Genomic DNA, 12949 nt, shown 5'->3' with positions numbered 1-12949 from the left:
TGAGAGAGAAAAATAGCGGGTTATAGATTTATAGCTAGCTGTAGCATGGACTCCAAGACGCAGTGTGTATAACACGTGGGACCAGACATTAATAGTGTAATATGTAACTATTATATAAATGAGCTATTAGATTAGCTATAGATGAATTAGAGCTAATAGTTCGCTAATACTATTAAACTTGCTCTAATACATGCCGACCAGGGACAGGCGGACAGCTCGCATTTGACCATTCCACGCAGCCCTGCTGCCTTCTCGGATCGCTATTAGAATCTTTAAGAGCGTACGAACGCAATCCGGGATTACAAATGAAGCCTAGCCCAACCACACATCGCACGATTAGGAACAAAAGGAAGAGAGAAACAACACGTAACAACGTGCAAAAAATCATTACAATGATGAACTAATTAACCAATCAATCAATCAAGCCACCCAAGACGACAACGGATGGAGAATGCTGCCCGGTCACACGATATTCCATGCGATTAACAAAAACCTATATGAATTTCTTTTGCCTATTCCAACATTATTGGTACAGTAGTACAAATCGTAGTAATGCAATGCGCATACATGGCAACTTTACAATCGGTTTGGTGGAAAAACCTAGCAACTTATATAAACACACAAAAACTACTCAATGTTCACCACCACACCTAGGGCAACGCGGGTATACAAGATGGCAGGGTGGTGGAAATGACGGAGCAAAACGAACCTTACACACTATGGCGATGAAGGGGCCTTACAAGGGCCCAAAAAATCTAGTGCTTTCCCGGAGAAGAATCTGAGCTGAGGGGACTACTCCGCCAGCCCTCTCTTCATTGACCTTCATCCACACGTCGTCTTGGCAGCAGCAAGATGCTTGTGGTGATGTTAGATCCTCACATTAAACAACTGTCATGTACACCAAGATGCTATTTGTTTCAACTTTTTATAGCAACCCAGCTAGCATTGCACCAGGGTCATTGTATGTGGCAGGTACTGCCGCCGGAGGCAACTGTGGCTGCACCGGAACGGGAGGTGAGGCTGTTTGTACCCTTGGGATATCAATTAAATGTTCCTTGATGTACTCTTTCAACCTGTTTGGTAAAATCCCGAGATCAACTTTGGTTTTCCTAATAGCCATTAACCACAAGATACAATAAATATAATGGAACGATATTTACTCGAATGTCAAATACTGATCTCCTGATGCCACTGTGAGCCGGAGTTGCGTTCTATCTTGTGGATCAGTTTCGATTCTGACCTGCAAATGGTCAAATGAAGTTGGCAAATGCTGTCAGGCCAATTCTTACATGATCAGAATTCAGAAACCTACAGTACATCTAAAAGGAATACCATAATTTATGAAAAGATCACACATACAACAGAAATATGCAATGATATATGACACAAGTACTGAATTGGAAATAGATAAGCAAGATATTTCACATTTAGAGATTGATTGGTTGTTCTAGAGTTTTGCTACACTAAGTGCTCTCCAAAGAGCAACTCTTCTCGAAATCTCAAAACAAAAGGTGCTGAGTTGGAATCCCATTCTAAGGATTCTTGTGGTTCCGGGGAATCCAGCTACAGGAGAATAAGGAACTGGGAGCTCTCCCCTTTTTCCGCCCGATTCTTTGATCTTAAACTTAAGAATGCTGGTTTTAAGAACGAGTGATTGTAGATGGTATGACCAGTTGAAACTGTTGGCAAGGAGGAACAGGTGTTCTGGTAAGGAATGCCCTAACTGGACTTTGCAACATTCCATTTATCTTAACGCTACTGCTTGTTATATCCATCATGCTAGAGACAATACAAGCAGAGATACACTGAATCATGAGTAACACGAAAACACTAGGAAAACCACTGAGTACTGATTTATTTACTTTTTAGTGAAATGAAGACATGTTGCTGGGGCCCACTATCCAACCAAAGAAATAATATTCTCATGGCTGCCATTTGGCAGGTGCAAATGACCTTTCAGAAAAAAAAACAATGGTTCGGGTGTGCTACTTTGTGTAAAGAAATGGGGTTAGGTTTGAATCTGACCCAAGTGACAAGTCAAGTAGAAAATGGGTCCAACACAAAGAACAGAGTGTTCTGAATCATTAGACATTAACCTGTAAGAGTCAACAATTTACATTTGTATATGATGTTATGTTGGGCTTCCCTTGGGTTTCAATTAGTATTCTGTATTACTCCCTCCGTTTCACAATGTAAGACTTTCTAGCATTGCCCACATTCATATAAATGTTAATGAATCTACATACTTATATGTGTCTAGATTCATTAGCATCTATGTGAATGTGAGCAATACTAGAAAGTCTTACATTATGAAACGGATGAAGTAGAAGGGATTAAGACAGAAGAGCCCAGAACAAGGACATAATACGAACAAGTTGAATTCAGCATCATGATTCTTAGAGTGTGTGTTCTCATGCAACTAAACGAACAAATTAAAGGAAAGTTCACCGATATACTTACCAGACAAAGCATGGCACGGGTTGTTTCAGAAAAGAATGTAGTGCATGCAACCAGATTGTTCGGGTTATTATCCTAAAAAGGAACAAGAAGTTCAAAAGTGAAAAGGCTTGGAATTTGAACTGAAAGCTGAAAACTGAGACAAAAATCACACAACATACAAGTCCAGGAGCAACCGCCAAGTGAAGGCTCATGAAAAGACTAGCTATCTCAGGAAGAGGTAATGGTTTCACACCTTTAACCTGTTAAGCTCAATTAACAAGAAGTCCTTTAGAAAGACTGATACAACAGCTACTTCACTCAGTAATGCTAATGAACATATTTCTTTGTACTTGCATAGAAGATTTATTAACTGTTCACTGACCATCAACAACAAAAGTGAAATCTTACCACTTCTTGAACTTTTAGATTTTGAACATTCAATGCTTTCCACTGAGGGAAAAACTCTTCAGGGGAAAGAGTTATAGGTTGCAAAAATTTATTCAATACAACAGGGAGCCGGAGTTTGACATTCACCTGGATACAAGGCAGAGGCACTATTGTTACCTTGTGACAAAAAAATGCGAATGCCTGGACACTCAGGAAAAATGAAAAGATAGTGCACTTACCAGTGAAGTTCCAAATGTATATGAAAAATCAAGAACAGCGACATCTCTACTTGCACGAAGATTCACAACCTCAAGTGGAATTTGGACCTACAGAACGGAAGAAAATGAGGATTGAGCGGTAGGAAAAAACATTAAAACTGCACTGCATCACTTAGTACCTGTGCTCTTGGAGGAATAGTATCAGGAACTGATGAGAGTTCCGTTTTTAAATGGCTAGGAGGCAAAATCAGAGCCTGAACTGATAAAAGTGGTGCCGTATTTTTGTTTCCCAGGAAAAGTACGAGACGACCATGATGAGCACGCCACTCTGCTTTTAAACCAATCTAGAAACGAGGCCCAGTAAAAAAATGAATCCGTGCAGAAGGTTAAGGCATGAATACATATTTGGTTATGCAAAAAATTTGACTTATGCAAACCTGAATGTGAGGATCCTCATAAAGTACCCCACTATCTTTTGAGCATAATATATGAAACTTCTCCTCAACATTTACAATAGGCTGTACAAGGTAGGGTAGTCAGAATATATCATTCCATTGTATAAAATAAAATAAAATTAGAAGGGGGAACAAATGCTATGAGAAAGTACACATGTACCTGAACTGAGTTTGACTGATCTTCAAGGGTTGCTAGTGCCAAATCACCAACTGGACTTTGATTAGTCTCCAGTCCTTGAACAGGGTTTTGTTCTACAGCAGCAGGAGGACCCTCTATTGCAAGAGGACCCAAAAGATCTGCAAGGAGGTCTGCTTGAGAAGCAGGATGCGCTGCAGGAGGCTCAACCTTGCTCTCAATGTTGGTCTCTGGGATATTTTCGACTTTACTCTCAACTTCAACAGGAGCACCATTTTCTTTCGGAATTTCTACTGGAGGTTCTTCGTAAGCAACATTGCTCTCCTGAATATCACAAATATTAACTTTGTTAGATTCATGAATTATATCCAGTGTATGTCACAATTGAGAGGAAGATAGTACTTCAGTGATATTTTGACTTGGCATCTTCACAAGAGTGAGATGATTAGATGCTGGTACTGATCCATTTACAGGTGGCTGATCAGCTATGACAATAGCACTCGATGTTTGTTGCTGACTTCGTAATTTTATAGCACTTTGCTCTGCTGTGTCAACCTCAGCATCTTCAGCCTTCTTCAACAGAGCAGACTAAGATTCGACAAGTAAATCCATAGTAAGAAAAACAAATCATTGTTAATGGAACGAATGCAAGATAAGTTATATAGTAAATTGAGAGTACACATGTAAGATGCAGATTTCATACACTAAAGTGTGAGAATATATGTGGCTAGAAGAAGATTTAATACCGTAAACTGTGAGTATACATGCAACAGGATGAAAATTTACCTCACGTTCAGGAAATTTCGGCATTTCTGCTAACACGTCTGCCAAAGCAGCACCTTTCCTGCTTAGTTCAAAATATTCGACTGCTCTCTGCTGTATTTCAACATCAATATAACTCTCGTACCTGAAATAACGTACGCACATGTAAATAAATGATTTGACCATAGAAAAGGTTCTGCACAATCAATAGATGTAGGATAAATTAGTACTTCTTGAATATTGTCAGGATTTGTTGCTGCAGTCCCACATCAGGGGGTTGTGTGTGCATCAGTATCTTGGCATAAGTCGACAGAAGAATAGCGACAGTACTCGTCCTGATGAAAATTTCATGGTACATATATCACGCAAGGATAGAAGAAGATAGCATTAGTAAATTAAGGAGGCTTTTAAAACTTACGATACTGTTGGAAGCTTGTCATTTATTATAGCAAACAACTCCTTAGGACTGCAACCAGGTCTTCGGGCCAATAGGTGGCCATACTCCCCAAGAAGGTATGCACTCACCTGTAAAAGTACAGTGTGACATGAACAAATAAAGCATGATAAAAACAATAGAGAATAGTTGCTAGGAAAATGGATTCAATTACAAACAAACAAATACAGAAAAAGGTCCCCGTTTAATCAAAGTCATTGAATAGTGTTTATCATAACTAGGCACATTCTTTATTTTTCATTGCAAGGCTAGCACACAGCACTGCCTGGTGAAAGTGTTTGTTAGGTGTAGAGCAGAATTCATAAAATCAAAGTCACTTAGAAATACTGAAAAATTAGACCTCACAGAATCATGATACAACTGTATGAGTTCAGGTGGTGAAAATACCTTAACCATTGTTTCATGCAAAGCAGGCTTGTCGAGGTATTCTCTAGCCTTTGCTGCAGCATATGGCTGATAAAATTACAAGTCAAACTTCAAGTTCAACAAACAAAATTGAGATAGCTATCGGCAATCAGAAATATGCAAGAACCTGCAGATCTTCATTGTTGGTGACAAATTGTACCACTCGATACCATATATCATCACTTACAAAATCTCCTGCTTTGTCTATCAGCTGCAGAATAACATCGACATACCTATAGAAAAAAAAAGTTAGATATTGGTGGAAATCATCAATTTCACATAAAACTAGTCCAATGCTAGCTAGAGTTACTATCCTACAGGTAGTTCAGAACTTCTATAAAGCAACACCAGGTTGATCAAATGATCACTGCTTCTCAAGTTATTAACTAATTATTATTCTATATAAGTGCAATGTTTGCTACTGCTTTCATCCTGCGCACCAATCAATAAAACCGGATGACAAGCTGATCTATATCAAATCATCTATGACATCCATTTTAGAGCTGCACCGGATGAGATTTGGGGTTTCTCAATTTTACTATACCTGAGAAGCAAAACATCTATAAATGCTAAGATTTCAAGTCCAATACCACAAAGGCACGGTGACTCGGTGAGAACTGACAAGTAGACAAGGTATATATAGCCTAATAGATGAGTATTTTTTTTATCTATTATAGTTTCAAAATAGGTAAGGTAAGCACTATGCAAATATGTTAAGAGGTTAAATTTGTTCATTTATAAATACATCACACACTAATCATCTAAAAAATAGCTCACATTTCACAACAAAGTAACTGGAAAAATTGGCTGTATCGCAAAAAATACTTTACCATGAAAGATCTGGAGCGAATTTCTCAGCAAGGATAGCTGCCTTCAGGGACAGCTCTTCGCGCATTGCAAATTCAGCTGTGTTAAGATACTGAGAAACAAGATAATAACTAGTCTTAGGATTCACATAACAAGACCAACAGATGACATCGACAAATAACATGCCTCAATATTTTTCGAAGTTTATTTTTCATTTGAGAGACCACTATTTCAATATTATATACCTGCAATAACTCCTCGACAATTTCCTTTGCATTCGTAACATCACACATACCATATAACAGATCAAGAGCCCGCCTTCTAATACTGCAAGGTGTGATATACATATAATTATGCAGCTTAACCAAAATAATGGATGTAAAACATTTCAAAAAACAAACTGAATTACTGAAATATGGTACAGTATATAATCCAATTTTCATCCTCTATTAGTGCAGTACTAGCTATCACACTTGACCCTTTTATCACTAAGCTCCTCTTCTGGCAACAAATAGTTTGATACGAACAATAGCAGTTATTAAGTCATGCGTGGAGCACCTTGTATGAACCATGTATCAGGTGTTCAGGATTCAGGAAGTGGTTGTGAGTACAAAAAAAGGAGATTAGTCTAAATTGTGTTTTTTTGCTCAAATAATACCAAGTCCATTTGTGGCTAGTGTAATGTCTATGCAGTCACAGAAAATGTAAGGCCTCAGGTACCTGATATCTGGATCTTTCAAAGAGGTAATAATCTGGGCCTGGTGCCTTTTAATGATATCCTGTACATCTGTTACTAACAGCATCCTAGACATGTTTTCCTGTGAAGACAGATGAAATACCATCACATTATGGCAAAGTTTTCACTCACGGGGATTTAATGCGAATGAAGCATTTATAGACTATCAGGAATGTGAACGAAACATTACCAAAGTACCAAAAAAACATATATAGAATCAAACAGTATTACTGTTGCAAAGTACAACTTACCAGACCAAGATACCTAATATTTGGTTCCCGAACTGCAATAAACTTCCCAAGAAGAGCCACGCACTGGGACATCATCTCCTTTTCAGCATCAAGATGCATAACCTATAATCGGGAGAACTTAGAGAAGCATTCTAAATGCGTGATAAGCTTTATTTTACTCCAGTGGTGAAACACTGGAGACCATGAAGATAATTGTATGAATATAAAAGTAGGGAAGGTGAGGAACTGGTTGAGAAACAAATTGCTAGAAATTAAAATATATAGTAGTAGAAGTTTTCGTTTGAACTCACAAGAGCAAGAGCTTCAAAGAGAACAGCATGTGAGGCATTATTCTTGTTGACGTTTTTAACAACATCAGTACCCATTAAAATGCGCTGTAAAACCTGAAGAATGAAAGAAGTATCATTACATTCAAGAACTGTGTTGTATATGTGAAGACCAGATGTGAAATAGTCAAAATAGTTGTACCTCAAATAAAGCTCGTCTTGCGCCAGGATCTTCAATTGTAGGGAAGTACTGAAGAGCCCTCATTGTCTTAACCTGTATATAGAAAATTTAAGCTTGAAAAACAGTTGGAGACATATAGAAAATACAAATCCAATGGCCACAACAGACGCATATATTTCTTTGAACAAACCAGCAAATAATAGCTGATGTATAAAAACAATACAAGGTTCAGAAGCAAGTTCTCATGATGTCTACTGCCAAGACCATATTCATTGCTTAAAACTAGCACTGGGAAGAAAGATTTTGTTTCATCACCTAAATAACAGAAAAAACTAAACTTCCAATTATAGGAATTCTGCCAATAGTCAATAGATTTACATGCTTCTTATGCACAGCACAGAATGTATATTTGATTATATCTACTAGTAGTAAACCTATGAAACCAGCCTCAATTATTACTTGCCTTAATGGCTTAGTTGCAGTACACAAGTAATGGTGAACAACACATCAAGACCGAGGCCACACAATAATATCGACAAAGATATATGTAGCCCCAACTTTAATGATGAATCAAACATTAAAGCTAGATGATACGAAGGAAAGAAAAGCACCTGAAGCCATGGAGATGGAATTCCATAATAAGTGTATTCTTGTGGGATATCTTGGTTTCTTGCCATCCTCTCCAATATCCTTACACATTTTGGAAGGCAATTCCAATATGCTTCAGCATTATTAGATACCAGTGAAACAAAAAGGCTCATGACAGATGTCAGTACGCCCAGATCCCGCTCATCTAGAAGCTGTGCCATCCGATCAGACCTGATATATGTAATACAATTAGCAAATTGATTTAGTGGAATGAAGAATAGAACATCTTATTCTGCTAGTACCAGCCATCGATATTCACAACATCAGGGTTCTTCCTATAAAGCCGCAGAAGGCATAGTGCTGCCTTCTTTCTGACCACGGGACGGCAGCTACTAGAAATCTGACAACAGCAGGATGCTTGATCAATCCAACCACTCACATGATAATGAAACGACATGATGACTAGATACCATTCACTTACAAGAAGTTTCTGGACATCTGGGGCCAGTGACTCGGAAAATTCTTTCCCACCAATATTACCTACCTGAAACAGATTTTAGTTACAGATTAATCCATAACAATAGTTTTTCCATCTTGGAAAATAGCCATTAAGTAGTCTTTTATCTCTAGTTGCCTGGAGACCCGTATGTTCAATATCTAAAAACACTGCAAATTAATATATGTTCAGGTATATCGAATGGCTACATAAAAATAAGTCATGAACTATAACTCCTTTTATTTCAGTAGTATGTTATGATTATGAACCATAGGGAAAGTAGCACGCAGAAGACTGTAAAGAGTGAAGAAGATTTATATTTGTGGACAGAGGAAATATTAGATTCAGAATAGAAGATACTAAATAGCAGGTAAAGGTCTAAATTAAAATTTTAAAAAACCTTGATAGCTTGCCGAGGAATTTCATAATTGCTCTCAGGCTTCTTTAGTTGCTAATTTTTCCTAAGGGTAACTTAATGCATGTTGAAGGTGTGACTATCTAATAGGTTCTTTCTCACAGTAAAACAAGAGGTACTTTCCATCATAATGTATTTTATGGTTGGAGAAAGGAAGCTTATTAATATAGTGGATAAGTCATCAGAAAAAACATGCATAAGATTAAAAAAGAAAATTAAAAAGGTAAAGCAGAATTCCATACCATTGTCAATGCTAAGCACTGATAAGTCTCATTCCGTCCTATTATGTCATTGCGTACTGTATTTATAACCATCCGTAGGAAATCATTATTTTCATTCAATAAGCAAGATGTCACAATGTACCCAACCTGCAGCATGGGTGATACAGTACCAATTAGGAAACAAACATGTGCCGTCTTCATAATTTTACACCAATGTGCATACCATTATTGGAAAAGGATGTGGCAATTAGGATTAAAGCTGCAGTTTTCACCTGTTTCTCAGGATACTTCGGAGCAGATATCAAAGAAACAGTTTCCATGTGCCCAAAGTCAACATCATAACCCAGCATATATATGTAAAGCATTTTCCATACGTACTTTTTCTTCTCATAAGGCGATAGTCCCTGCAAGACGGTAGATCATGGTGATTTTCAGTAAGGTTTAAATTTCCTGTCAGTGGTTTGAGCCTCTGGAACGCAGGAATTTTCTCCGTTTCCTGAGGGCATTGCACTGATTCCTTCAAAAAATCCCATAGAATTCCTATGTTCCAAAGGATGGCTTGAGGATTTCAGTCACTTTCAGGGTTGTAAATAATGCTTAACACCATTAATACAAGGGAAATACATGGCCCTTGATTGACATTATATATTGACTTGTGGAAAGGGAAACGGCTATCTTCGGTACTCTAACTAAATTAGTATGAACTTTTCACTAGGGTCGATATAACTGTTGAGGTATAGTGGTTATAATATGCAGATAATGCCTTATAAAACAAAAACAAATATGGAATTTGTGCTAATAAGATCAATATCTCTTGTTTTCCTGACGAGTTAAGTTTGTATTTTTCTTAATACACAAGTAAAGCACCTGACATAATGTAAGGCAGTAGGCCAAACTGGAGTATCAAGGTAAGATAAATTTCTATTTAATCTGACTCCACTGAGCTCCTCTATGCACATGGAGGCATATAGGCATATGATCAACATTACACAGATGCAGCAGGCTCACGTGCCAAACATCAAGCCATTGGCACGGCACATTTAACTCATACTATCTTGTGGATAATTAATTTGGGAGTAGACTTTTAGTATTGTGTCCCAGTTATATATTGTTCACCATCCATTATTAATGTCGTTTTTTATAGTGATAATTAATTTGGGATGCTTGGCGTCATGAAGGTTTCTGCTAGTGGATTCGTAATAAGGAAACTAAATATTTGAAGGAGTTAATTACGTCCATTTTGCAATTACGACTCAGCATTTTGCAATTACGGCTCATTACACCGGATATAGCTGAGAGCTCAACTGAAACACTAACTATAAGCACCAGGCATCATCAAACAGCTTGCGAGTTGCAACTACAGGTTGGACGAAATTCGCAGGCCAAGCCAACATCGCTACAGAGCTCCTCCCTGACACGAGCTTGCTACAGGATAGCCGCCCCTAGGCCTCGCCAAGCGGGTCAATTCGACCAAAAATCCCGAACACCTGAATTCGGCAAATGCGCTCGCGCACATCTCTACGGCGAGGGGAGGGAGGGAGACGGGGGAGAGCGTGTGTGACCTTCTCGTTTTTGAAGCGCGTGCGGATGTTGCCGAGCTCCTTGTCGACGCGGAGGCGCTCCTGCTCCTTGTTGTGGCAGTTGCGGATGTCGCTGATGAAGACGGAGAGCCCCCGCATCCCGGAGAGCGCCATCTCGTCGAGAAGCCCAGATCCGCGCGCCGCCCCGCGAGATCTGGCCGCGGAGCAGCGGCCCCCGCGATCGTAGCGGGAGGAGCCAAAAACCCTACGCGGCGGCGGGGGGTGGATGGATCGGCGAGCGAGGTGGGTGGGCGCGCGCGGCGGCGGCGGCGGCGGCGAGGAGGAGGAGGAGGAGGGGTCTTGATTTGATTCAGTCTTCGCCTCGTCTTCTTCCTTGGTTTCGTAGGGGGGTGGTGGTGGTGGTGGGGAAGAGGAGGAAGGGAAGGGAGGGAGCTCTCTGATCTGTCTCGCTCGCTCGGCTCGGCTCGGGCTCGCCTGCTGGAATGAGCCGCTTTTTCGCTGGTTTCTCGAAGGTTTCTCTCGTCTACGCATGGGAAAAGAAAAAAAAAGGGGGAAATGGGTGGTTGGTCGGGTTGAAGTTTAAACTGCTTCCCAGGGGTGACGTGTCTCTTGGCTGCACGAGATTTGGAGTTGACCTTCAATTTCTGTTTAGCATCAGCACTGGGGGGAATTTTTTTGAGAATTAATATTATTTTTATGGAAAATCGCAAAAGTAGTGGCCAACCGGGGAAAATCGCGAAAGTAGGTCCCTGTCGAACGGGTGCAATTCGATAGGGCACCTATCGAACGACGGGCAGTCGACAAAACCCTATCGAACGGCTGGCGTTCGACACGCCACCTGTCGAACGGAGGGAGTTCGACAGGGCCCACCACCCGGCGCCGCGAGGCCTGTCGAACCGGGGGCGTTCGACAGGGCCCTCCACCGACCCTGTCGAACAATGGGCGTTCGACAGGCCGGTTTAAAGCCCCGTCCACCCAGCCGCGAGTTCGATTTGTTTTGAGGACCACATCGCCAGCCGCCGCCGAGAGTCGCCAGATCGTCGCCGTGAGCGCCGGATGGAGCAAGGGGAGGGGATAGCAGGCCGGAGAGGAGGCCGAGGAGGCGCCGGCCGGGAGGAAAGGGTTGGCGACGCCCTCCAGCAGTGAAGTTAAGGTATACATTAGTAATCCCTAAGTACAATGCATATGAAAGTTTAATAAAAAATTGGTTTAAGAGTTGTTAATTGTTTCGCATTGTTCGATGTTAGTATGTATGGTTAGCACATATTTGTTATTGCTAAATGTTGGTAGAGGTATTTAAGTAATTGTACGGTTAAATTAGTTCTTAGTTAGTACATATTATTGATATGTTGTGTGTTAAAATAGGTACAAAGGTGTTATATTTTATTTGGATTATTAAACTAGTTGTTTGTTACTAATAGTTGTAAATTAGTACACGGCAATATAGTATAAGTTGTACTAGGGTAATTATCGAATGATTAAATGATTAAACGTGAGACTATTTGTCATGTTTTATCAGGATGTCAGGTGATATGCCTATTCGTCTGTATTATGGCGATGCTCCTATACAAATATGTGATAGCGGGGTGGATTTGACTGTATATGCCTTCCATGATACTAGTCTGAATGCACCGGAGCATATGGGTTTGAACGACGTGTTAGGGTGGTTGTATAATATGTTTGGGGTAGATCCAGTGCACGATAAATTTGTCATAAATGCCGTGTGGCCAGTGAGGGGTCAACATGGATGGCAGTGGAGAGTAGTGGAGGTTGCGTCAACTAGGAGTTGGAGGAAGTTTGTTAGTAAAGTAAGGGAGAAAGGCTATAGCCTGGCAATAGTGGTGCAGAAGACAACATGTGTTGATCGATCGGGGGAATCAAGTCATGCCGTGGTGGAAGAAACTCCGTTGGAAGGTGGACAAGCTGAAAATGTTTGGCAGACTGAGCAAGGTCGAGGGGAAGAAGTAGTAGAGGGTAATACACAAGGAGAGGTCATTGTTCGTGGTACTAATCGTGAGGCTAACGACTCGGACGATGAAGAACCGGATTCGCCTATGCGTGTTGATGCAGCGGAGGAGAATGAGGCGGTAGTGGATCAGATGGAAGTGGAAAACGAGGAATACCTTGCGCTTGTAGTGGAAGGAGAAGATACAACACTGTGGGACAACGAAACTAACATACCCGATGATTG

The 12949-nt window shown here is 40.3% G+C and overlaps 1 protein-coding gene across 1 annotated transcript; it reads right to left on the bottom strand.

Annotated features, from left to right (window-relative positions):
• Positions 1 to 482: 482 nt before the first annotated feature.
• LOC4331370 (AP-2 complex subunit alpha-2) lies at positions 483 to 11141 on the bottom strand. The gene is made up of 27 exons (XM_015776334.3): positions 10780 to 11141; positions 9490 to 9621; positions 9239 to 9364; positions 8567 to 8629; positions 8388 to 8485; positions 8109 to 8316; positions 7519 to 7590; positions 7341 to 7433; positions 7051 to 7152; positions 6784 to 6881; positions 6309 to 6390; positions 6087 to 6175; positions 5384 to 5489; positions 5239 to 5304; positions 4816 to 4922; positions 4628 to 4732; positions 4422 to 4542; positions 4038 to 4223; positions 3660 to 3959; positions 3482 to 3562; positions 3224 to 3388; positions 3066 to 3152; positions 2848 to 2973; positions 2619 to 2699; positions 2461 to 2532; positions 1161 to 1240; positions 483 to 1073 (listed from the first exon to the last, which is right to left on the bottom strand). Exons 1-27 carry the CDS (start codon positions 10909 to 10911, stop codon positions 926 to 928), a joined length of 3126 nt encoding a protein of 1041 aa, XP_015631820.1. The 5' UTR covers positions 10912 to 11141; the 3' UTR covers positions 483 to 925.
• Between the last annotated feature and the right edge of the window lie 1808 nt (positions 11142 to 12949).

The sequence above is a fragment of the Oryza sativa genome, chromosome 3 (genome assembly GCF_034140825.1).
Source record: "Oryza sativa Japonica Group chromosome 3, ASM3414082v1".
Classification (NCBI taxonomy): domain Eukaryota; kingdom Viridiplantae; phylum Streptophyta; class Magnoliopsida; order Poales; family Poaceae; genus Oryza; species Oryza sativa.
The sequence above is the reverse complement of the archived record's forward strand: the minus strand, read 5'-3'. Positions and strand labels throughout refer to the sequence as shown.

What these genes read in the sequence shown, in the direction of transcription:
- LOC4331370 (XM_015776334.3), bottom strand. Translation starts at nt 10,911, where the DNA reads ATGGCGCTCTCCGGGATGCGGGGGCTCTCCGTCTTCATCAGCGACATC. An exon ending in ATGAGGATCCTCACATTCAG is followed by an intron (nt 3,389 to 3,481) that starts GTTTGCATAAGT and finishes CCTCGTTTCTAG; the next exon opens with ATTGGTTTAAAAGCAGAGTG. An exon ending in ATACATTTGGAACTTCACTG is followed by an intron (nt 2,974 to 3,065) that starts GTAAGTGCACTA and finishes CCTTGTATCCAG; the next exon opens with GTGAATGTCAAACTCCGGCT.